Source organism: Sciurus vulgaris (genome assembly GCF_902686455.1).
Source record: "Sciurus vulgaris genome assembly, chromosome: 4".
Taxonomy (NCBI): Eukaryota; Metazoa; Chordata; class Mammalia; order Rodentia; family Sciuridae; genus Sciurus; species Sciurus vulgaris.
In genome coordinates this window covers 143693056-143719406 of record NC_136464.1, presented here as the reverse complement: position 1 = coordinate 143719406, position 26351 = coordinate 143693056, and the positions used below count along the sequence as shown (strand labels likewise).

At 32.2% G+C, this 26351-nt stretch overlaps 1 protein-coding gene across 7 annotated transcripts in view; it reads left to right on the top strand.

Moving 5' to 3' along the window:
- The window catches only part of ZC3H13 (zinc finger CCCH-type containing 13), a 79611-nt gene that overhangs the window by 30378 nt on the left and 22882 nt on the right, over positions 1-26351 (top strand). For all 7 annotated transcript variants that reach the window (XM_079137884.1, XM_079137882.1, XM_079137883.1 and 4 more), the window contains exons 6-11: positions 2472-2611; positions 3309-3466; positions 9293-9490; positions 14813-15123; positions 17929-18393; positions 23638-23829. In XM_079137884.1, the coding sequence (XP_078994010.1) occupies positions 2472-2611; positions 3309-3466; positions 9293-9490; positions 14813-15123; positions 17929-18393; positions 23638-23829 (1464 nt within the window). The remainder of the gene's footprint in view (positions 1-2471; positions 2612-3308; positions 3467-9292; positions 9491-14812; positions 15124-17928; positions 18394-23637; positions 23830-26351) is intronic.

Sequence of the window (26351 nt, the reverse complement as noted above, 5' to 3'; positions counted from 1 at the left end):
AGTGGAGGACTATAAGAACGTTATATTTTACTATGTACTCAGAATTTATTTAGCAGCGAGACTGTATCATAAATAAAAACAAAAAATAAATATTTATAGTCTTTAATCCTTATATATGTTTTTTAAAATCTTTTTTTAATGTAATAAATTTCACTTGAAGTGCAATTGCTATATTAAAGACTATGAATGTTAGAAGGCTTTTACTCATATTAACAAAATTATTTTACAAATTAGACATACTCGTTTTGCTGCCACTGGAGAATGAACATGTTCTTTATCTGAACCTTTGTAAACAATTAATAAGGTAATTTTTAAAAATGTGTCCATAATACATAAAAAGGCATATTTATGTGTACCATTTGCATTTTTCTTTTTTGTGAATTACTTTGCCTGTGCTTCTTTTAATCAGTGAGAATTATTTATAAAGAGTAATAACCTTTTCGTTGCATATATTTTTTCAAATTTCTGCCTTGTTAAATATGTCTTTCTATTATGTAACTAGAATATTTTTCTTAGAATCATTTTTACAATCAGGTTTTATAATATGTAATTAGAATCTTTTTCTTAGAATCAGTTTTACAATGAGGTTTTATAAGGTAATTACAATGATAACCTTAGGCTATAAAATATATAAGACATTTTCTAAATTTATTAACTAATTTCAGGCTTCTGTCTTTGAGTTTCATCTTATATTTTGTGCTTTCTGTTTTTTACATCTTTTATAGGCTAGGAAAACATCTGAATTTTGATTATAATAGATATGAATAAAGCTAAGTGTTTTCTGAATAAAGACTTGAGATCTTTGCCTCTGGGCAAAATATGTTAGCCATAACACATTGACTTTGACATATATTTTAATAGCTCAGACCTCTCTTCCTTGATTGGGTAGTTGGGAATTGAGTACTTGAAAGCATCTTCTCATTTCTTATATGTGTTCCATATTGATGATATTTCCTAATAGTAGTTTTTAGATATTTAAGGTGTTATTGATAATATCTTCAAAAACACTTTTAATCGTTTTCTTCAATTAATTACTCTTTCCTTTGTTTTACCCAGATGTTTGGATATGGAATTTTATTTAAGAACACAATGAAAACAGATCATTGAATATTTTAATTCACTGATGTAAAGTGTCTCAATGGAGTACAAAATAGTAACTATAGATAGCTATTATTCATTTAGTTAAATTCAGTATATCTAGTTATTTTATCCAGTAATATCTACATTACCTTAAATGTTCAGTAATTGCTCATTAACTGAAAAACTTGATTTAGTTTATTTTACAATTTACTGAAATATTGTCATCATACTCTTAACATAAGATGTGTAATCAAGTTTGATCACACAGATTGAAATACATAGCTACCCTCTGAATCTTCAAGCATGAATGGATGATTTTATTCTAATGCATTTTAACTGCACGTGACAGTGATCTCTGTTTTCTTGTGATATCTATTCTCAGTCAAGTATGACTAGACGTCTTTATTATACTTTAGTGGCTTCATTTTGTTTCTTTACCTCAGGTTAAGAAATGATCTAAAATGATGAAAGTATGCCTTAAGAAGGCATCTCAGCTGTGATCAGTGAAGCTCAACAGTGGTCATGGATTAGAAGAGAAGTCACTGTATTCCTATCTCCAGACTTCTTTACATTTATGGCACAGGAGGTTGAAGAGTGGGGTACTACTGCCAGCAGCCATTGAAAACCTCAGTATATTATAATAAAATAGATCTTCATACCACTCTCTTTTTAATTTTTTTTCTAAACCGAAAAAGATTGGATATGGAAAGATGGCATCAGATCCATTGAGAATGGACCATTTTTAATATGAGGACATATAAGTCCATTTAAATGATAAATGTTAAGTCCTTAAGAAATTAGCATATGTATACATGTTAGTATTAAAATTAGTTAACTTTAGTTTTAGATACAAATCAGTTGTCTCGCAAATAAAAGTGACAAAATTATAGAAGCAGTGTTGTACTCCTAATATAATCTCACCTTAGTAACAAGTCTTTAAATAAATCAAGGAGATATCCACATATCATGCAGTGTGAAACACCAAAGGCTTTGGTATTTTCAGTTTTTAGAAAATTCAGCTGGGTGCTTTATGTAGCTTTTCTTTACTTTTCTAGTTTGTGGTACTGGGGATTGAATCCAGAACTTCATGCATGCTAGGTAATGCCCTACCACTGAGCTACATTCCCAGCTCTAACAAAAAACACAACCCTTAGACAACCCCATATCACTTTTAGAAAATCTGGAAGCTATAAAAATATGTGATTTTTCATTAAGAAATCAACCATGGTGATTTTTCATGCACCAAGATATTTCTTTAATTTTTAGAAGTGTATTATTTTAATGAAAGAATCTGCCATTTAAATTTGTATAAAAATAGGTAAAAAAAACTATAATTTTTATATAGATAATATTGATAGTTTCTGACTAGTAATGAAATTTTTATTTTAAAGATTCTGACAATGGAGATATTAATTATGATTATGTTCATGAGTTGTCATTGGAAATGAAGCGTCAGAAGATACAGAGGGAATTAATGAAGCTGGAACAAGAAAATATGGAGAAGAGAGAAGAAATTATCATTAAAAAAGAGGTATCCTATTTATTGCAATATTCATGTTAGTAATTAATATCAACATTGATGTTGTTCAGAGAAATTAGCTGCTTGCTACATCCTAAATTATACTAGGATACCAATATATTGATCAGCAGCTCACTATAAATCACCTACTCCATATGTTAATCATTTAATCTTCACATTAATCTGTTAGATAATAGGAAGTATTTTGCTATTGAACAAAACTGAAGCTTGCTTGCTAGAATCACCAGCTAATATAAAATGGGGCTCAAGATTACATGCCTGTTTCAGGTCCACGTTGTTTCTAGAATTCCTGTTCATTTTTCTAAAATATAGAGATATAATTGGTTTGAATATAATTTATGGTTTTTCTGAGAGTTTGAAATTTCATTATTTTCATTTGCTTTTGTCATACTAGTATATGTTAAAGCAGTTAATTATCATCCTGGTTAAAAGCACGAGTTCAGGGGCTGGGAAGATAGCTCAGTTGGTAGAGTGTTTGCCTCTCAAGCACAAAGCCCTGGGTTCAATCCCCAGCACCACAAAAAAAAAAAAAAAAAAAGCACAAGTTCAGGAGTCAGGCTATTATTAACAGATGGTAGCTGTAGTAGTACTTAATTTTTACTTTTTCTTTTAATTTTTTAAAGATATATGCTTTGTTGTATCATAAGTGAAGGAGTTTCTGAATTAACTTACTGAATTCTTTTGAAAGGTTTCACCAGAAGTGGTTAGATCAAAATTGTCTCCATCACCTTCTCTAAGAAAGTCTAGCAAATCTCCGAAGCGAAAATCAAGCCCCAAGTCATCTTCAGCTAGCAAGAAAGATAGGAAGACATCTGCAGTATCTTCTCCCCTATTGGACCAGCAGAGGTCAGTAGGGTGATAAGTAGTGCCAAAAAGAAGTATCTTTTCTGAATGGATATTAAAAAGAATTACTCAGTTGATTATAGAAGGGTACTTTTAATGTTTACTATTTAGTGTAAGCTTTTTTTAACAAAAAATAAAATTATAAAAAATGTGTCACATCTGCTTATGCTTCAGAGCTTTTCATTTTTTAAGAAATAAAACATAATATACATTTCTTATCCTTCCCACTTGAATTTGGTATTTATGATACTGTGCATATGTGATTATACCCTCATGTATTGTTTTGCAAAATGTACTATAGCTTTCCTCTTTTTAATTGTAGTATAGATAGATAACTTTCCTTGTGTAGTTTTTCACTGAGCATTTTTTTCCATCTGTCTGTATTGCTACATGTAGCCTTAGGTCATTGAAGTATTTATACTACCTAGTTATTACTTTTCTGTTATTGAACATTTGTTACTTTCAGTTTTAGCTATTTTGAAGTATACATGATGAATATTTTTCTTATCTCTTTATGTTCATGACCAAGAGCTTAATTTTTATATTATACACCTAACAGCAAAATATATTATTCAGAATTATTGTAATAGCCAGCTGAAGAAATAAAAATAGAAATGATTAAATATAATTACATTGAGGGATTAATAGCACAACCTTCAGTTTTTCACTTAATATCACTCTGTACCATTTAAATTTTATTTTAATTAAAGTAACATATGTTAATTTTACTTTTTAAAAAATAGCCAAAAACAACTTCTCCCCAACATTTGATTAGTTGGCAAATGCTGTCTCTATGAACCCATAATTAAACTCATATTTATCTCCTTCTAGTTTGTAGAGACACCATAATTCAGACTTTAGTTATTTTTTAACCTAGATTATTATGTCATTCTACTAAATGTATTTACATTATATAGTATTCAGCTCTACATAGGCATATACATTTTCATTCTGTTACCCCAACCCATTAATTATACACATGCCATCAGAGAAATCATAAAAGAACAATTTCTGTTAGTTTATTATGCCATTGAAAAACTGTGAAATTCAGATTCCTTAGATGACATTCATACTTATCAGCTTTTACACTCAATCCTTCCATTTCTAGCTTAAATTCTAAAATTTCTATTAAGTTTTCCCATTTCTCTTCACCAAACATAATTTTTATTCCCTTTGTGTACCTATCAGATTTTGTTTATATCTTCCTCTTAATATTAATTGCCTTTGCATTTTATTTCAGCCATGACATATATGTTTTACAACCTCTATTAAATTTAAGCTTCTTGAAAATTGGGATCTTGATGGCTCATTGTTCTATCTTCCAGTAGTGCCTACTTTGCACAAAGCTTTACATTGTAATAAAGCCCTCAGTAAAGTTGACTTGGTTCTCTCCTTTGTTCCTGGGTTTAAGGAAATATTTCAAAGGGATAGGGAAGAAGTTGAACCATAGAATGATGTGATCCACACTGCTTGCTCTCTATCTTATTGGCTAACTGGTTACATTATTTCATCAGTTCCATTCATTTCTGCAACAAATTGCCTATCAGAAATATACCGTATTCACTTTCTTATCCTTTATATTCATGAAATCTTTGAAACTCTTTTCATAGAAGTTTTAATAATTGTTTAGATGAGGGTTAGTTTCATCCTGTTATTCGTATTATCTCTCACACTGCTGTATTAGTAACTTGTCCTTTAATAAATATTGTCACATTGATTTAACTATTGTATTTTTGTATTCTAATATGTTGTTTACTTTAAGATGCACCATTAATTTAATAGTAAATTGGAAGGGCCTGGAAAATAGTGCATTAAAAATTCAAAGAAGGCTCTCTATTTTTCTCTCTGAAGATGATCTACGTTCTCCCTTGAATGTGTATTCATAGCTTTACTCCCAAAGGTACCTTTTCACTTTTGAAATTACCAGTATTCTTCCTTAAATGTGTATCTGTTTTCCTCAATAAATTTGTGTGTCTGGGAAAACAAACAAACAAAACTGAATTAATTATAGTATTTCTTTAGGCATTTCACATTATCTAGAGAATGTCAGTCAACTTTAAATTTCATTGCTAGATCATACTATAAACTGTGTGAAAACATATTAAGAACAAGTAAGTATTAGAATGTCAGTTAAAATTCAATGAAGCGTTTCTCCCAGTGCCAGTAAGTCACCTGAGGTGACAATCAGATAAATTCGTCCTTGGTCTCACTAGGTTATTGTATTGAATATGCAGATATAATTACTGACAAATTAAAACTTAACTTCTCTCTGAAAGCTGGCATTTTTTTCCAACATTTATTGTAAGATCTAGTATGATAGTTATTCTGAGATGTGAGAGTGATTTAAAAATCATAAATGTATTATCCTGTCCATCTGCATTTTTAGTCTTAATTTTTATTAGGTGAACTTTTACTTATTTGTGTAGAGAAGTATAAAGTGTGTCCAGAGCTCTTCAAAAGAAATGGTTTTGGGGGCAGTGGGGAGAGAACCTAAAAATCATAGAAGTGAATAAGTATGCTCTGTACCAAAAATAGTAAATGGACTTGGTGCTACCTAGAATAATCATTCATTGACTTTAAAAATATTAAAAGATTCTTGTTGGTTTCAGAATATGCAAAACCAATGTTGACCTTTTCATTTGGAAAACAATGCAGTATAACATAATTGTGTTTTTCAAACATGTTTTTAAAGGCAATGTGAAGAAGTCCTATACTTTTGTAAGTCTTTTAGGATAATCCTGGGTGTAGTAATAGCTTACTCTCAAAATGTCAGTGGTTTAGCACAATGGAAGTCTATTTCTTATTTAAGTGAAGTGAAAATGGTGATTTCTGATTAACAGGTGGTTGTCATATGCATGGGAATTTGTTAACCTAGGCAACTTCTGACTTATGGCTCTATTTTCTTGGACTTTCAAGGAAACCAAAGAATGAAATGTACAAAGATTTTTTTTTAATTGAGTATTTTATTTATTTAGCTTTATAGTTTACAGTTGCCTGGCATATGGAGTCCTTGGAATTGCTATTCCTCACTTCTGCTCACATTGCTTTGGTCAGATTTTGTTTGTTGGGCCACACCTAATTTCAAAAAAGTCTAGATAGTATTGTTCAGCCCTGTGCCTAGGGGAAAAGTTTGGTAAGCACCCAACTAGTCTTTTATCACAGGCAATAATGTGAAAATACAGTTTGTGTCAAAAATTCCTCTATCATTTTTGTTTTTAAAATTTAAAACTTCTTAATATAGATCCCAAGAGTTGACTAGTTTTTATCTTTAAAATGGAAAAAAAAATATTTAGAAATCTTGGGCATCTAACTTATCTGTTAGAAGCGTAAGTAATTTGAACCATCTCATAAATATGCAATGAGATTTGTGGTAATGTGGTTGTTAGCAGAGGGTAAGGGTGAAAAATGAATTTGGTAATCATATTTTAGTAATATATTACTTGCATAAGTGGTTGACCCTATCTGTGAAAGTTAGAAATAGGGACAAGAAACAAGAGAACAAAATTTTCAGAATGCTTAGTATGAGTCAGATACTTTTATGCTTTTATATTTTAAAAATCTTATCAGGAACTTTGAAGGTTGTACTGTTAATCATTTTATATCTAAGGAATCTTGAAACTAGAGAACTCAAGGTAATTAAGAAATGAGTTACAGGATTTAGGTGTAAATCTTCATGTATAAATATCAATAGATAGTAAAATGAATAAACATTGAAAACTCAGCAGATGTGTGAAAAGAAGGGCTACTAAAAAACCTAGTACAAGATTAAACACAGAGTAGATGGCTTACACAGAAAGCTTAGTACAGAAAACAGGAACAAATTTAAGTACTAAGTTATTTCATAAATTTGGTTCAGTTAGAGAGGATATTTTATTGGCATAATGAGAATAGTTGATCTTGGGGGGAAAAAAGAATGGAGATCATTTTGGGAAAAATAAGATTCTCAAGCTGAAAATAGGAGAATACTGAGATTGCCAAATTTAGAATTAGTAAAATGGTTGCTACTTAAAAGAAAAGTTACTGAATTTGAAGATAAGCTTAAGCTATTATAAAATAGGAGCAGGATGGAAATGACAGGAATTTGATATGAAAGATCAAGGAGATGTGGTAACTAAATAATAAAGAAATCATACAAGGAAGTGGTGAAGTAAAACTAGATGAAAATGAGTAAAACAATGTGAAATTTCATATTGGAACAGTTTATTGAGTACTGGCAAAGTTTTTTTTTTTTTTTTTTTTTTTTTTAATTCCTCAGCTTAGTTAAAATTTTTTTTCCAAGGAAGAGTGTTTTTTAGGTACCCCAACAGAAAAGCCAGGACATCTGTATGGAAAGAAAATGACTCTTTGGACTACTCATCTATAATACTAAATGTTACAAAATGTAACTATTTATAGAGCTTTTAGGGAAAAGAATTTTGACATGAAAGTATTATATTCATTTAAACTGTTGTTCAGGTATGAGACAAAGACAGCCAGTTTGGAATGTAAAGGGAACAAAGTTATACCACTTACATAAAATTACTTGAAGTGCCAAAAGAATGTCTATCACAAAATCAGTTACAAGTTGAATAAAGATTTAGATATGAAAGACAAATTCCCTAATTTTAGGAGACCATCTTTATTATCTATAAGTTGGGAAAGATTTCTTAAACAAGATTCAAAGATTTAAATAAATGTTTGCTAACAATGCTTGGGACTTCATTTGTGGATGATATTGTGTTTCCTATATAATGATCAGAACTTGGAAGCCACCTGAAAAACATAAATATGAAATTGATTAGATAAGTTACAGAGCATTTGTCTATTCAAAGAAATTCTATACAGTCAATAATAGTGATTACTTAAATCTACTTTTTGTTATAGAAAACACCCACTCTATGTTCAGTATAAAAAGATCTTACAAAATACTATAATGGGATTTTCATGAGTATGTGTGTGTATGTGAGAGAGAGACAGAGAGATTAACAACCATTTCCAGTGATGAAATAGTTGTAACCATTCCCTAAATATGATTTGGAAATATTTTCTACTTTTCAAGTTGGTTCCATATTTCACTCTGTTGATGGTGTCCTTTGACACATGTAATTTTCTACCTTTGATTACAGCCCCATTTGTCTGTTTCTGTTTTTGTTACCTATGTGTTAGGTGCCATAACCAAGAAATCATTGCCAAGTCCATTGTTATGAAACTTTTTGTATTCTAGCTTTAGATTTTACATTTAGATTTTTTTTTTTTTTCCAGTGCTGGGGTTAGAACCCAGGGTCTTGTACTTGTGAGGCAAGCACTCTACCAACTGAGCCCACATTTAGATTTTTCATCAATTTTGTGTCAATTTTTATACATGATATAAAAGTCCAGATTCATCTTTCTGCATGTGAATATTTAATTTTAAATGAATAAATAGAGAAAGAGACATGGGGAAAGTGTGGAAGCATATCCAGGTGTAATTATTTTGGGATAGTAGAATTACAGATGATTTTTATTTTCTGTACCTACTTTTCTATATAAACTAAAAAATGCAATTTAAGCATTTGTTTTATTTTACAATATTATTTTGTTTCCTAAAAGTTTCTCCCTGCTCCATCTGTATCTTTTTTCAGACACCTACTATTTAAAATTGCATAATAATGTGCAGCATTTATAAAATAAGTTAACAAGACAATTCTTTGCTCCTTTCTGTGAGTTATTTTTTTCCTGGCTATGGGTTAGTGGTATACAACATAGTAAAGGGCAAGGAATTGGAAGAAACCAAGCCCTTTAAAAAATATCAATTTGATCTTACAGAAATACTTGGATCTCTCTCTAATAATAACTTTGTGTTACCTTCAGGAATTCAAAAACCAACCAGAGTAAAAAGAAAGGGCCACGTACTCCTAGTCCACCCCCTCCTATACCAGAAGATATTGCTCTGGGTAAAAAATATAAAGAAAAGTATAAAGTGAAAGACAGGATAGAAGAAAAACCAAGAGAGGGAAAGGACAGAGGACGGGATTTTGAAAGGCAAAGAGAAAAAAGAGAGAAACCAAGGTAAGTAGGATCGTATGCTTTTAACAATATGCTTTTCTAGAATCTAGAGTATTTCCTTTTCAGGAGCTTTCAGGCATTATTGTAATGGGCATCTAGTTTTGTTATTAAGTATGCATAAGTGTAACAGTTCCCACAGTTAGTCATGGATATTTCAATATACATTAAATTTAAGAATTTATTTTTTAATATTTTAATATGGTAAAAACATGAAAATTTACCATCTTAGCCATGTTAAGTATATAGTTTGGTAGTATTCAATATATAAACATTGTCATGAAGTAAATCTCCAAAACTTTTTCGTTTCATAAATCTGAAACGTTATACTCATCAAGCATTAATTTTCCTTCTCTCTCTTCTCCCAGTCCCTGGTAACCACCATTCTCCCTTGTATTTCTGTGAATTTGACTGCTTTAATACTTTGTATAAGTAGAATCATAAGTATTTGTCTTTTGGTGACTGGTTTATTTCACTTAGCATAATGTCCTTAGTGTTCATCCATATTGTGGCATGTGAAAGAATTTCCTTCCTTTTTAAGACTGAATAGTATTTCTTGTGGAATAAATTTTGGTTATTCATTCATCCGTTGATGGACATTGGAATTACTTCTACTTTTGGCTGTTGTGAATAGTATAGCTATTACATGGCAGTACTCCTCAAGTCCCTGCTTTCAGTTCCTTTGGATATAAACCCAGAAGTAGGGTTGCTGGGTTATATGTTAATTATATTTTAAGTTTTTGAGCAACTTTCATTGTTGTTTTTCATAGCAGTTACACCATTTTACAGTCCCACAGAAAATAATGCTTCTGATCTCTCTATACCCTGACCAACACTTACTATTTTTGTTTTTTTATAGTAACCATTCTAAGAGTATAAGGTGATTAAATCATGATTTTGATTTCCTTTTCACTGATGATCAGTGATATTGGCCATCTTCTCATGTTCTTGCTAATCTCTTGTTTATCATCTTTGGAGAAGTGTCTATCCAAGTTATCTGCCCATTTTTAAATAGCTTTTTTTTTTTTTTTTTTTTTTCATAGTTAAATTGTAGGAGCTCTTCCTATATTCTGGATATATAACCCCTTTTCAGAAATGAAATCTACAAATATTTTCTTCCATCCTTATGTTTCCTTTTTACTCTGTAGATAATGTCCTTTGATATACAAACTTTTTTTAAGTTTGATGTAATCTCATTTATTTTTGCTGTTGTTTTTTATGGTATAATAGTTAGGAAATCATTGACAAGTCCAATGTAGGAATCTTTTCTACTTTGTTTCCTCTAAGGATATTGTAGTTTTAGTTCTTACATTTAGGTATTTAGTCTATTTTGAGTGAATTTTTGTAAGATGGTGTTAGACAAGGGTCCAAGCTTCGTTCTTTTGTATGTGGATATTTAGTTTTGCCATAATTATTTGTTGAAGTGGCTGTTCTTTCCGCTTTGATTGGTCTTTACATCCTTTTGAAAGATTATTTGACCGTATATAGATTTATTTCTAAGTATTCTATACCATTGAACTATAAGGCTGTCTTTATGGCAGTACAATACTTGATAAAATTATTGTAGCTTTTGTACAACCAGAGAAACAACAGTTGTTTCCCATTTGTGTACAATGAATCAAAATAAATAATTTTTTTAAAAAAATTTTTAAATTATTATAGCTTTTAATACATTTTGAAATCAGTAAGTGCAAATCCCCCAACTTCATTCCTTTTCAAAATTATTTTGGCTATTTGAAGAGGTGGCCCTTAAAGTTCCATATAAATTTCAGGATGAATTTTTCTGTTTCTGCAAAAAAGGACATTGGATTTTGATAGGAATTGTTTTGACTGTAGATTGCTTTGGGTAGTATGGGCATTTTAATACTAAATCTTCTAAGCATTAACACAGGATATCTTTCCACTTATTTCTACGTTTCTTTTAGCAGTGTTTTATAGTTCTCAGTGTACATGTCTTTCATCTCTTTATTTAGGTTTATCCCTAAGAATTATTTTTGATGCTGCTATAAGTGGAATTGTTTTAATTTCCTTTTGAGATTGGTTCATTGTGGTGGGTAGAAACACAACTTTTGTGTGTGTGTGTGTGTGTGTGTGTGTGTGTGTGTGTTGTTTATTTTGCAATTTTGCCAAAGTTGTTTATTAGTTCTAGTAAGGTTTTGTTTTGTATGTTTTCTTAGAATGTAGTGTTTACTACATGTAAGATCTTGCCATCTGCAAACAGATCATTTTACTTCTTTCCAATTTGGATGCCTTTTATTTCTTTTTCTTGCCTAATTGCTGTAAGACTTCTGACATGATATTGAATAGAAGTGGCAAGAAGAGGCATCCTTACCTTGTTCTGATCTTAGAGGAAAAACTTTCAGTCTTAGTGGGCGAGTAGCTCATCTAGTAGAGCGCTCGCCCGGCGTGTCTATGGATCTGGGTTCGAGTCCCCGGGGCGCCCGTGAGATGAACCGCTGAGCCCCAAGCCCACCCACTCGCCCTCCCTCTCTGGGCTCAACTTTACTCCAGTCTTTTCTTCATTAAGAGGGATATTAGCTGTGGGTTTTTCATAAATGACCTTTTCTTAAGTTGAAGTAGTTTCCTTGTATTCCTAATTTTAATATTTTTAATCACAAATAGGTGTTGAATCTCATCAGATGTTTTTGTATATGTCAGTGTAGATGCCAAGTAGTCCTTTTTCTTTATTTTGTTAATGTTTCACGATGTTGAACCACCCTTGCATTCCAGAAATAAATTCCATGTAGCTATTATGTGTGATCCTTTTTATATGCTGTTGAAATCATTTTGCTAGTATTGTGTGGAGGGCTTTTGTATTGGTACTCATCAGAGACGAGTATTTTCCTGGTTCACAAGACTTATGAAATATTTAAGATTTGATAAGGAACACCCACCCCTTGTTCATTTTTTATTAATTTCCAAATTTATTCTTTCATGAAATTAATATTTCCTTAGGAAACATGTAACTCTTTAGAGGGATCTCAGTTTCTTCTTTCTGAGTTACAGTGTAATGAAAAATACACAAACCTTCAAGTTACACATATGAAAATTTTTCCTGGTTCTGCCAATTACTTGCTGTAAAGCTGTGAACAAATTACTTGTTTTCTCTGAACTTTTATTTTTTCTTCAGCTCTATGCAGAATGGGCAAAGGTATATGTCCAGTTAGGCTCACATCCATAATTTGACCCATCTTGTCTTGGTCACAAGGTCTTCTCTTTTCCCTCTTCTCAGTCATTAGACATTTAAAAGAGTACTAACAAAGAGGAAAATGCAAAGATATTTAATTAAATAAAGAATTTTCTGAAACTAAAAGGGTAAGAAGAAAACATGTTTAAAATGATGAAGCCATTACGTAATAATATGTTAGTATCTTGGCCTTAAATATTAGCTTGATTATCTCAAGCATGAACTAGTTTTTTCTTTCATGCTATAGATAACAAGTTTGTATAGAAATGTGATTGGACTGTAAGTTTTTTAAAAGATACTATAAATAAACCTTTGTTTTTTTTAGTCAGTGAACTAATCACCAAAGACTGTTATAGACATTCATGAAACAATTTTAAATATATGTCAGAAATAAATTTAAAACGTTCATTCATTGACAAGCCAGTCTTTATTAGTTTAGATATTTCCAAATGACAAGCATTTAACAAAATTGAAACAGACAGTAATGATTTTCCTGCTCAGTAAGATGCATCTGTTTGGCTATTGATCATAAATGGTTTTCCAACTTTGGGTAAGACTAATTGAACATTTCTACTTCTATGTGTAAGTAAATAAATTTCTATTTAGAGACTTTTAAATTTTAGTGGTTTATGGTTTATTATATTTGAAAGGAATTATAGTTTTTAAATAAAAGCATAAAGCTTCATTGGAATGACAGATAACTACATGTTAAGACAAATATAGTGTTCCAGATAGCAGATTTTTATTTTTCAGTCAATTATTATTCTATTTTTTGTTTATATAAATTCTTTTTCTGCAAATCCTTTCTGATATATGGGATCACTTTTTATACACACACACACACACACGTAAATTACAGAGGCATCATTTATAAATATCATAGTACAGGGCAGTGGCTGTCATCTAAAGATCATTTTGTCTTCTAGGGGACAGTTGGCAATATCTGAAGTAATTTTTTTATTGTCACAACTCAGTGGTAGGGATGCTGCTGACATCTAGCAACTTTTGGGCAGGGGTACTGCTAAACATTCTGCAGTATATAGGACAAACTTCCAACACCTAATAATTATCTGGTATAAAATGTCAGTAGTACAGGGATTGATAAACCCTGGTGTAAGGTTAATAATGCCACCATTACAGATACTAAAACAAAATATATTTATCATAGGCATTGAAGGTAATTCTAGAATACTTTGACTAGAATGTCAGAATTTTTTTGAATAAACATCTAGCTTATTGGTTTGAGAAATATGATACTTACCTGGGTGTGTGATGTATAGAATGTTATTTGTAAACAGTATACTCTTTCTTGTTAGTTATTGCACAGATACGTTTACTTTATCTTATCACACACAGATTATGGCATAACAGACTCTAGGTATAATTCAGATGTTCTTCATGGGGTTATAAGTTGTTCTGCTGATAGCAGTGAAAGAAGACAATTTAGAGTTGAGGAGGCCCTAGTTTAAGAAGAATTATGTACTAAATCTCAGTTTATGCTGCCCACAAGTGAAGGCACTTTAAAGATGACAGTATACACTTTATTGTCCTCTCATTATCCATAGAATTCTTTCACAGTCCTAAATGTCAACTCAGGCGCCACAGATTTGCTTTTTGTGGTTGGGAATAGCTTTCCTTTCCCCAGGGCCTTGAATTTACATGTATTTTCACAGCTTGTTTATACTTGTTTATATTATCATATTATCAAAATGAATTCTATACTTCAAGTCTGCTCAGGGAGAATGTTGTCTGAAAAAGTCAGCGTGCTTTGGCACCAAGGCTTGGGAGAAGGGCACTGCATATCTCTTCTAAAGCTGTTACTTCCACTTAACTTACAAGTCAGTCACATCTTTTAAAAAGCAATTTATTTATAATTTTTGAGTATTATAAATTTAAACTTGTCCTGTAATTATTACTTACACTTTAGTTTTTAACTTTTATAGTTAGTTTTCTTTTTAAAGATATTCCTTGGGACTGGGAATATAGCTCAGTTGGTAGAGTGCTTGTCTAGCATGCACAAGGCCCTGGATTAAATCCTCAGCACCATCAAAAAAAAAAAAAAGAAAAAAAAAAGATATTCCTTTGGCTGGAATGGAAGGCTGTTAAAAGAACACTTTTTTAATTGCTGTTTTTCTATATAGATCTACTTCCCCTGCAGGACAGCATCATTCTCCTATATCTTCTAGACATCACTCATCATCCTCACAATCAGGATCATCTATTCAAAGACATTCTCCTTCTCCCCGTCGAAAAAGAACACCTTCACCATCTTACCAGCGGACTTTAACTCCATCTTTACGACGTTCTGCTTCTCCTTATCCTTCACATTGCTTGTCTTCTCCTCAGCGAAAGCAAAGTCCTTCAAGACATCGCTCTCCAATGCGAGAGAAAGGGAGGCATGATCATGAACGAACTTCACAGTCACATGATCGGCGTCATGAAAGGAGGGAAGGTATATACTGTTTTTCAGCTTCCTTTTTCTTTCTTTTTTTTTAGGTTATTTTAATTAAAAACATATTTTCTTTATTAAAAATTGGACATCCATATGTTATTATAAGGGATGGAGGAGGTTCATGCTATGTTTAGTATTGTAGCATGACGGCTAACATTCTTAAGGGCAATTGAAAATGCTCAAAGATACGGGAGTTTAAACTATTAAGTATGCACAAGTGGCATTTACAAGTATGCTAAGTTGGTGCTTTCTGAGATGTGTGTTCTTTTGCCCATCTGATTGTTTCTTTGTCGTTTTCAGTTAACTAATGTGTTTTTAAAAACAAGAGGTAAAGGGAAGAAAAACAGCAAAGCAGGGAGCAGAGTTTAAAAGTTTGAAAGGGTTTTGATAAAGGGGCGAGGGCTGGGGAAACTTTTTAGAAGGTCAGTGCAACCAAGTCGTTGCATTGATTTTCTAGACGTAACTCAAAATAAAGAAATAAGCATGAGCAGAGATATAGCTCATTGGTAGAACTCTTTACTAGCATGTGTGAAGCTCTGAGTGCAATCCCAGCACTGAAAAAAAGAAGTAAGCAAAGCAGTTTTACTTTCTGGATCCCTGAGAATTATATCGTTAGATATGCAACTCCCTACTCACGCTCTCATCCCTTTGTGTACTTCTTGTTTAAGCTTCCTTCCTTGTTTATTGAACTTCTCCTGAGTTAGTTTTTTTGAACATAGTATTTAGAAAATACTTGGCAACAACATTTTGGTTTAATATTCATTTTAAATTTCTGAGTACTTTAGAGCAGTCTCCTATAAAACGTGTTATGTTCTTCATATTAACGGTGCAAGCAATATTCACTCAAAATCTACTATCCAAAAAACTAGTGGATATATAGGTAGAGACCAGAGAAAGTACCTGTTTTATAGAATTAATCCTTATATACATGATTATAGGATCAGAACACTATAACAGTGTATATGGAACATCATTTATATTTATAGAATTCATGATGGAATCTTCCACACAGTTTATGGAGAATTGGTAAAATGGGAAAATTCTCTTATACCTTTTTTTTTTGATACTGGGATTGAACATTCAAGCACTGAACCGTATCCCCAGCCCTATTGTGTATTTTATTTAGAGACTGGGTCTCACTGAGTTGCTTAGTGCTTCACTCTTGCTGAACCTGGATTTGAACTCTTGATCCTCCTGCCTCCTCAGCCTCCAGAGCTTCTGGGGTTATAGGTGTGCGCCACCATGTCTGGCACCTATTAATTTTAATAAAATTTAGCAACTAGATTTGACCAAGAATATAGTATACATTTAATGACAATTTATTAAATGAAAATTCTTTATTGTTATTAAACACTAATGAAGGGAAAATAATCAGTCGAGTCTTATAGGAATGCTTTTTTGTTGGTGAGTGCTTATGGGAGAATCCTTTGTAAAGAGGATGTTTCTTTAATCTTTTTTAGAAGAGATTTAGCAAAGTTCCTTCCTCTATTTAAATGTAATTTCCTTTCTGAAAGGAAATTATCCTTAATTTCCGGAAGGGTGGGGAGGTAAGGAATAAAATTAGTAAGTAAGTGTATTTGTAAAGACTGAGGACAGCATCATGAAAAAGGAGTCTGGAACTAAGTGGACACATTTTTAAGGTACAGTTAGTAATGGAAGAGGAGTAGAAGTCATAGTTGTGTGAAGAGAGGGTTATATCAGATCCTTGCCCATTGCTTCTGTGTTTAGCATTTGTGTGAATATGGGTATATATGGACACAGGCATTGGCAGGGGAGATTGGCTATTGATGTGAGGGTCTACAGGTCTTGAGGATTATTTGAGAATTCCTTGAGAGAGTTTGTGGACCTGGCCAATAGGACAATAAAAGGAATAAATTTAAAATGTTTTAGGCATAAGGCTGCTACAGTTGCTGAAATAGCCTCAGACTATGACAACTCCAGAATGTAAGAGAACTTGCAAAAGAGTCTGATAAAAAGATCAGGATTTATTCTTTGGGGTTCTTGTTAATATTTTAACTGTCTTGCAGATTTATGTTTATAGTCAACATATCCCTTTTCTAGGCATGCCTAAATAGTGGCTTCTAATCTTTGTAAATTTTCATGAGGTATGAGATATCTAAACTTTGGGCCTGTATTACTTCATATATAAAACAACAAAGTTGGTTTAGATAATCAGTGATGTCCATTTTTAAAAAGTGGAATTATTTTCTTATTTTTCTATGATACATCAGAAAATGCTTTAAATAGAGAAAGCTCTAGAAACTGTCACAACCATGAGTGTCATACCATTGACCTACTAAGGAAAAGACTGAAAAATAATATTTCTTTGCCAACTAGCTTACTGATGGTGGGCCACTCTCAAGTACTTAAATTGATTTGAGGTGGTCATGTGTGTTTTAAATCTAGCCTGATACTCAATAGAAATAATTGAAGTACTGCGTACCTCTGGAACTAAAATGGTTTCTAAAAAATAAGCCAGCAATGAGAGGAAAGGAATTATTTTATTTATTTTTTATTTTTTTCTTATTTTTTTCAGTTGTTGAGGATCTGTAAGTATTGTTAAATTGGGGTGGAGATCTTTGGGTTCAACATTTATCCAATTAAGAACATAGTTATCAAGTCTTAATGAAATTACCTTTTGAATTTTAGCATATAAATAGTTTTAATTCTATCATTCATTCATGTTTTCTCCTTTCTGCAAAGCACATGAATTACTCTTGTAATAAAGGTCTAATTAAATATATTGTCTAGTTTCCTGAAACTTTGTAAAAAGAATTACAGTTGATTTCCAAAATTGTGTTACAGAGACTAGAGGCAAAAGGGATAGAGAAAAGGACACCAGAGATGAACGAGAATATGAACAGGATCAGAGCTCTTCTAGAGACCACAGAGATGAAAGAGAACCTCGAGATGGTCGGGACCGTCGTGATACCAGAGACACCAGAGACCGCAGGGAACTAAGAGACTCTAGAGATATCCGGGACTCAAGGGAGATGAGGGATTATAACAGAGATAGTAAAGAGACCCGTGATCCCAGAGATTCTCGGTCCGCTCGTGATGCCCACGACTACAGGGACCGTGAAGGTCGAGATACTCATCGAAAGGAGGATGCATATCAGGAAGAATCCCGGAGTTATGGCAGAAATCACTTGAGAGAAGAAGGTTCTCGTACTGAAATAAGGAATGATTCCAGAAATGAGTCTCGAAGTGAAATTAGAAATGACCGGATGGGCAGAAGTAGGGGGAGAGGTCCAGAGTTACCTGAAAAGGGTAAGGTTTTTGACTTGTCAGTAAACTGTATCTTGTATATTTATATAGAAAGTATTAAATCTCCTAATATTTCTTTTCTAAATATATTATTTCTTATATTCATTGTTGTCTTTTTGTCAAGGTAATTTTTGCAATATTCCCTATAAATTCCATATTGGAATTATTAAAGTCGTGAAATACAGTGGGGCCCCTGGTTGGATTATAGACCCCCTGGTTGTGGTTTATCCAGTCATACCTTCCATCTTGATTAGTATCGAACTAAGAAAATTACTATCAAGCAAAATAGTAGAATCACAAGAAAGTATTTCCTAATAAATTATTTATAGATGATAAAATGATTATTAGAATAAGTTAAAATGGTGGATTTTTAAAACTGATGACATCAGAAATGACTGATATATATTCTGTAGTATTTGTACTTGCTTTAGAACATCTCATATCAGAATCTTGAGCCATTTTTTTTGCCTGAAAAATCATTTACCATCACCCACATGACTTAAATGTTATTTATGATGTTCTCCAAACTACCGAGATTTAATTAGCTTTGACCTCTCTTCCTTCATCCACCTCCTTCTCTACCCTCTCCACAGACACTGCTGCAGAACTCTCTACTTGTATTCTTTCCATTGGTTTGTTGATCTATCCCTCATCCATATTATTGCTTCACATTTAAGTGTTGAAGAGCCTGAAAGTTCTTCATAATTGTCTCATCTTTTCTTGACACTTTTTTTTCTTTAAGTTTTAGAAAACGGTTTTTAGTTTCATCAAAATACCGTTAATTTTTATTTAAATTTATTAAATTTGTTGATTTATACTTTTTCCTATTAAGGTTTTACATATATTTTATTCCTGGATACTATTTTTGTTGCCATTATAAATGCTACTTTAACGTTTTTTGAAGTTAGAATATGTTTTAAATAATGCATTCACCTGTTTCAAAATTTCAAACATAAAGATATATAATGAAAAACTTTCCTCCCTTCTGCCTCTTATGATTCTTAGCAACTTCGTATGTATCCTTACCAAAACATTTGACATAAGCAAATGTATATATTTTCCCCTCTAGCTTCACAAAAATAATTTTTAAGAAATTTTTATTAAAAAATTATTCTGGATTCTGTTGTTTTCACTTAAAATTATTGTGAAAATCATTTCATATCTTTCACCACAGTAAACAATTACTTCCTCCTTTTGGCACTTGGTATCTATTGTAGGATGTATAATAAAGTTAACAAGTCTTGCATTAATGGATGTTTAGTCTTTCCAGTCTTTTTCAGAAAGTGTGTTAGTGAATAATTATGTGCATGTAAATGGAATCTTTTAAAACATATTTTCTAATGCTTATTTCTGGTGGTTGGAAATGGTAATTTATATTTGTATATTAATCTTGTATTTAAGTGTTGTTGCTATATTTTCCCAATAGATCTAATTAATTCTTTTAACAAATATACCTGGGAACAGACAGATTTGACTGTTCATTTCTGATTATTATTTTTCTCTCAATTACCTATTGAACATCTCCAAAAATGTAGTATTGAATATAAACAGAATGGGCTTCTTTGCTTTATTTCGGATTTTTAAGGCTTGTTCCTAGCATCAAGTGTGGTGTTTGTAGATTTTTTTGCAGATGCTTTTTATTGTGTTAAGGAGTCTCCTAATTACCCAATTTAGCCAACAATCTCTGTCACTGCTGATTTTTTCTCTTGAGAATATATAGTTCATTGATATATTTTATTAGTTTGTTAATGTTTTTAAAATTTGCAACTGTCCTTGCATTCTTGAGATAAATTCAATTTCGTCATTTTTTTTAAAGTTCTAGAATAAGTTTGTTTAAAATTTACTTTTAAATTAAGCATTTATGTTTTTAATTGAGGTTGGCATACCATCAGTGGTACAGTGATAAATGTTTAACAACTTAATATTCAGAAGAGTCTTGACTTGCCTTTTGCCAGTTATCATGGTCTAAATAATTTCTACCATGGAAGATTTCAAGCTACTAACATGAGGTCATGTGGAATTGGGAAGAGATACCTACAGCTGTCCCAGCCAGTATTAACCAGTTCTAGTAAATCGCTGCAGAGTTTTCCTTTTATATATTGCCCTCCTTTGGGTTAGGACTCAAAGTTATATTAGTTATATATAATGTGTTGCTTTTTTAAATTTTTTGAACAATTTAGTTATGTGTTCTTTGAAAGTTAAGTAACACTTGTCAGATGGTTAGAGCTTTCTCCACCAAATGAGTTTCTCTTATAGATTTGTATAGGTTTTCTTTTTTTGTTCTTGAAGCAGTTCTAGTTAAGTCCCCCCACACCCCTAAGAAATTTTTCTTTTTTATTGTATTTTCTTTTTCTTTCTTTCCTTTCTTTCTTTCCTTTTCTTTCTTCCCTTTTCTTTCTCTTCTCTCCCTGTCATCCTCTTCTCCCTCTCCATCTCCCTTTCCCTCTTCTCCTCTCTCCCTCCCAGGAATTGAACCCAGGGGCATTCAATCACTGAACCACAGCCCCAGCCTTTTTTACATTTTATTTTGAGACAGGGTCTCACTAAGTTGGTTAGGACTTCCACTAAGTTGTTGAGATTGGCTTTGAATATGTGATTCAGGAGCCACTGGAATTACAAGCAAGTGCCACTGTACATGGCTGTTTTCAGATTTTTGATACAAAGATGTTCCTAAATATATTTTGTAAGATCTTTGTTGTATCTATAGTCATGTTCCCTTATTTTTTTCTTGTTCAGTTATGCCAGAGATTTGTCTTTTTTGAATCTTTTCAGAAAAGTAGTATTTGACCTTGTTTATATTCCTTTGTATTTTTCATTCTATTTCATAACTTCTGTTGTGCTTTACTCTTCTATGAAATATATAATATTTCTTAGTACCCATTCTAAACACTTTGTGAATTTTAATAATTTCTTCTTTGACTCATGAATTAAGTAGAAATTAGATTTTAGATTTCCAGTCAGGCTTTTAACAAGTCTCTTCCCTCCATGTTAATTGTCAGGTAAACACTGTTTGATATAAGTTCTTTGGTATGAGTATTTGTTATATCTTATTTTGTGGCCCAGGAAACTGTTTTTGTAAGTGTCCTGCATGTGCTTGTACTTTTAATGATTGGATATAAAGCATGTTTCTAAGATCAGGTTTGTTAATACTTTGAAATCTACATCTGATGTTTTAAAGTCTTACTGTTCTGTCATTACAGAGAAGTGAATTAAGTCTTTTATCATGTAGAAATTTGTGAATTTGTCAATTTCTTGTAGTTTGATCAGTTTTTGATTTAACTTTTGAGAATTTGCTATTACAAAAGGCTATTCTGGCAGCTCTTGTTAGTGTGTATTTGATAAATCTTTTTCAATCCTTTCAATCTTTCTGGGTTGTTTTAAATATTACTCTAAGCAACATATAGTTTTTAGACATGTTGATTCTCTTCATAGAATCTTTCTTGATTCTTAATGTTTCTTTCAATATTTCATCTTTTTGATCAGTGTTTTGCCTTCTGAGTCATAGCCTCAAGACTTATCTTTGTATTGTTTTTCTTAGTTGCATCTAATCTAATGTTTAACCTTTCATTCCTAGATTTATATATAGCCCTTTTATTATCTTTAAAAATGTTTCAAATTTCTTCTTCCTGGTCTTTAATTATTAAAATATTCTTTGCATATATTTAGATTATTAATAATGTAATAATACCTTATTACATTAGAGTTATGCTGTGATTATTTTAGGGCTCCAGGCCTGTTACATGTAAACTCTGTATGTATGTATGTATATGTATATGTTTATGTGTGTCTGTGCACATCTTGGAGAAATGCCATCTGCATTTGGTTTAAAAAGCTGTGTAGGATTTCCTCAGTTCTAGATAAGACTGATTATTGGTTTGGGTGGGTTGGCTTTTCATGTGTAAAATTTAGAATAAGCTCATCTTTCCCAGGGTTTATCTATGGTAATTCTATGAAGGGGAAGGTAGAACCCTCCAGAATTTTTGCCTTTTGTTTTTGTCAAGTATTGCTGGATTATCACAGCCCTAGTACAACTTCCCCTACCCCTTTCCTTTATGCCCCCCCAGGTAAAGTTATTAAAAATTTATTTTTAAGTAATTGGGGATGTACAGGCATTTCAAAGAAATGAACAAGGAATCTCTTTATACCCACTCTCCAGCTTTCCCAGTGTTTACATCTTACACACCTATGGTGAAACCAAGAAATTAACATTTGTAGAATCCACAGATCTCTCTAGTTACACACATTCTGTGTGTGTGTGTGTGTGTGTGTGTGTGTGTGTGTGTGTGTGTGTGTGTGTGTAGCTTGATCATGTGAGTAGCATTGTATTACTTTCTTCATAATCAGGATACTCAGCTGATACAGATACAGCAGCATGCACCTCTAGCCCCAGTTATAGGAGTTTGAGATCAGCCTGGGCAACATAGTGAGATCCTGTCATTTAAAAACAAAACAAAAAAAAAAAAAAAAAAACTATAACCTTATAAGTTTACTTGTGTTACCCTAGTATAACCATACCCATACCCACATACCCTTTCTGACCCCTGGTACCTGGCAACCTCTATTATGTCTTGTATCTTATATTATATCATGAGTGTTTCATAAATGATATCATGCTGTATGTCCTGTTGACACTAGCTTTTTCACTTAACATAATCTTGTTCATTCAAGTCATTGTATGTAGTAGTTTTTCCTGTTATTGTTGAATATTATTCCACTTACCATGATTTGTTTAACCAGTCACTACTTGAAGACATTTGGGTATTTTCTAATTGGGGCTGCTCTGAATGAAGTTACTTATGAACATTCTTTTCCGAATTCTTTTGATGAAAATTTTTATATCACTTCATGTTGCCAAAGAACCTTGGTTCTATATTGGAATATTTTTACTGTAAACTGGAATTAAAACAATAACATATATTCATATATCATTATTTTCATGATATTTCTATGAATTATATGTGAAAATCATTTTCATTTTGTTTTCTACATTAAGACAGTGTTACTTTGTTTCTATTATAGGACTTTTTTTCAGAGATAAGGAAAACTGAAAACTGGAACTTATATTACTCTGTTTAGTCATTGAACAACTTAGATGTTCTGCTATAGTGCTTAGTATTCTTTAAAAAATGGTTACCACATTTTAGAATACAAAAAAAATAGTATTTTTTAGGAGAAAAGATTGTGACTGACAAAACTTGTTGAATATTGTATGTGTGTTAAATATTTGTGTGAATATCCTTTGTCTAGGAAGTCGAGGCACAAGAGGTTCTCAAATTGATAGTCACAGTAGTAGTAGCAACTATCATGACAGCTGGGAAACTCGAAGTAGCTATCCTGAAAGAGATAGATACCCGGAAAGAGACAACAGAGATCAAGCAAGGGATTCTTCCTTTGAGAGAAGACATGGAGAGAGAGATCGTCGTGACAACAGAGAGAGAGGTTTGTCAAACAGAATTTTATTACGTAGTAACTGACTTCTGTTAAGCATATTGTTTTTAAAATGGTTATCAATTTTATTTTTAATATAAAGTATCTTTTAAGATCTGTGCTTGATGATTTGAAGCTATTTACTCATAGTCTTTGTTCACTTGCTGTAGGAGGCATTATGTAAATAACTAGCTATCAGTACCTCAGGCTGCAGAGTATAAGAATGGGGAGGGGGGCGCTATTGCATGTTTCCTATCTTAACTAAATTGCTCACAACTCTTTGAAAAATGTAGATTTGAGTGCCATCCCAGGCAGTTCTGATTCAGGAAGTATCTAAATCTTCACCTAAGGATCCTGCCTCCTTACTCATTACCTGTGGTCAATAGAGTCTTATAAGGACTGCTGTAGAGGAGCAAGGAAAGTGATAGGGCTGGGATGGTTCAGTGAAACATTTTATTCACAATCTGTTCTGAAAATATATGATATTTGCTTTTTTAATTTTATATTCTTAGATGTCTTAAGTAAAAGTTTTCTGTTAATAGATGATCTCTTAAAATTCATTTTGAAGCAAGATTACTAGGAAGCACTTAAGGGTTGTAAGCACTTTCTTTGGCATGCTTTTTTTTTGCCTGTACATGTTAGGGCCTTTAAACATTTAAAATCTGAAGAAGGTCTCACAGATCTTGGTTGATTTCTAAAAAACAGTTCACTATAATGTGAGATTACAATAGTGTACAATTTAGTGGACCAGCAAATTGAATGTTTGTGCATTAGTGTGGGCTGCATTAAAGAGATATCATCCTATCTTGATATGGGTAGTAACAGGAGGAAAGCAAAATCCTTAAGAAATCATCTCCTTTAAGGATAAGATCAGACTCAGGAGAGTTGGTTGGGTTGTTTGTTAAAGGTAAGCCCAGTGCATTTGGTTTAAAAGATTTGTAGGATTTCGTTGGTTATAGATAGGGTTGGAATTTATACATTTTGTGTTTCTGAAATTGTTTCTTCCCTAGCATTTTGACAACCTCTCTTCACTGTGTCCTGGTACTTTTTTTCTATTCTCACATCCTAGCTCAAGTTTTTCCTCGTCTCATGCCAGAATTCTATAGGAAGATTTGGTGTTCAGTCTTGTGTTTAGTTTAACCATACATATTAAGCTTCTATGATGTGTCAGGAACTTTGATAGTTACTTTAAATATATTTTTTAGCTTAATCTTTACAATGTCCCTGTGAGTGTGTGTGTGTGTGTACACATATATATATATGTGTATGTGTGTGTGTGTGTATATATATATATATATATATATATATTATATATATGATAAAATAGTCCATTTTTCACATTTAGGAGGTTAAATCTAGAGAAGTAAGTTTCCCGTATTACAGAGAAGGAAATTCCAGAACTGGAATTCAAACTCTGGTCTTCTGAATACGTCATCGTTCTAATTTATTTTACTATAACTACTTCAATAAATATCAATTGTATGATTGAAAGAGAAACCTATTTCTGAGGTTAATTAAGGCAAATGTGCATTGAGTACCCATGCCAAGCACTTTGCTGGGCAATTGGAATACAATAGTTCTTTCCTTATAGAACTTAAAGTGGGACAGGGAGGTGGGGATTCTCCCTCTCCCCGCTAAAGTAAATGATTATTGAGGTTATCAAGGAAACAAACAATGGACCCAATAGAATAAAGAATAAGAGAAGGACCTGCTATATAGTGTTTATGAATAAATTGAAAAATGCCAATATGCAGAGGCATAAAAGCAAGAGAAGTAGCTAGGTTTTTCAAAAATAAAGAACATTGCATGAAAAGAGCAGGTGCAATTCTTTGAGGTGGGAAATAGCCTAACATGTCCTCAAATTAGAAAGAAGACTAATGTGGCTAAAGTATAGTGAGTAGTATAGCATTCATGGAGGTTGAGGGTAGAGATATGCCCAAGAACCTTGTTCTGTCCTCAGAAATTTAAATCTTTCCTTTAGATCTGATGTTCACAGTCTAATTACAGTACAAATAGACAACTAAAATATAATTGTTACTGCAGTATAAAGTTCTGTGTGAAGACAAAGGACCAAAAAGAATTCCAAGAAAGTTGCTTTAACTAGAGAGGGGGACATCTGAACCAGGGCCTTCAGAATATTTAAGTTTGCTAGAAGTAAAAATGGAAGAACTATTTTCTAGTGAGAGATGTAACATAAGCAGACACATAGGACTAAAAGAAACATATACTTTGGAGGAATAAAGAATTAGATTGTAAGTTTGGAGTAGAGGAATGTTATAATTGGTAGGGAAGGGAAGGAGCCAGGGAAGAGGACTGGTAAGAGACTATAGACCAGGTTGTTAATGACCTAATAAGTTGGGCTGAACATTTTGAATTCAACTGCTTTTCATTGCCTATAAGATAACTGCTTTTAAGCAGATGGAACAAATAGAGTTTTCATCAAAAATATATTAAGTATCTGGTGGAAGACTGAAGGCAAAGATAGACTGTTGATGACCTAATCTTCTGAGAAGAGCTGATCAAGGTCTGAATTA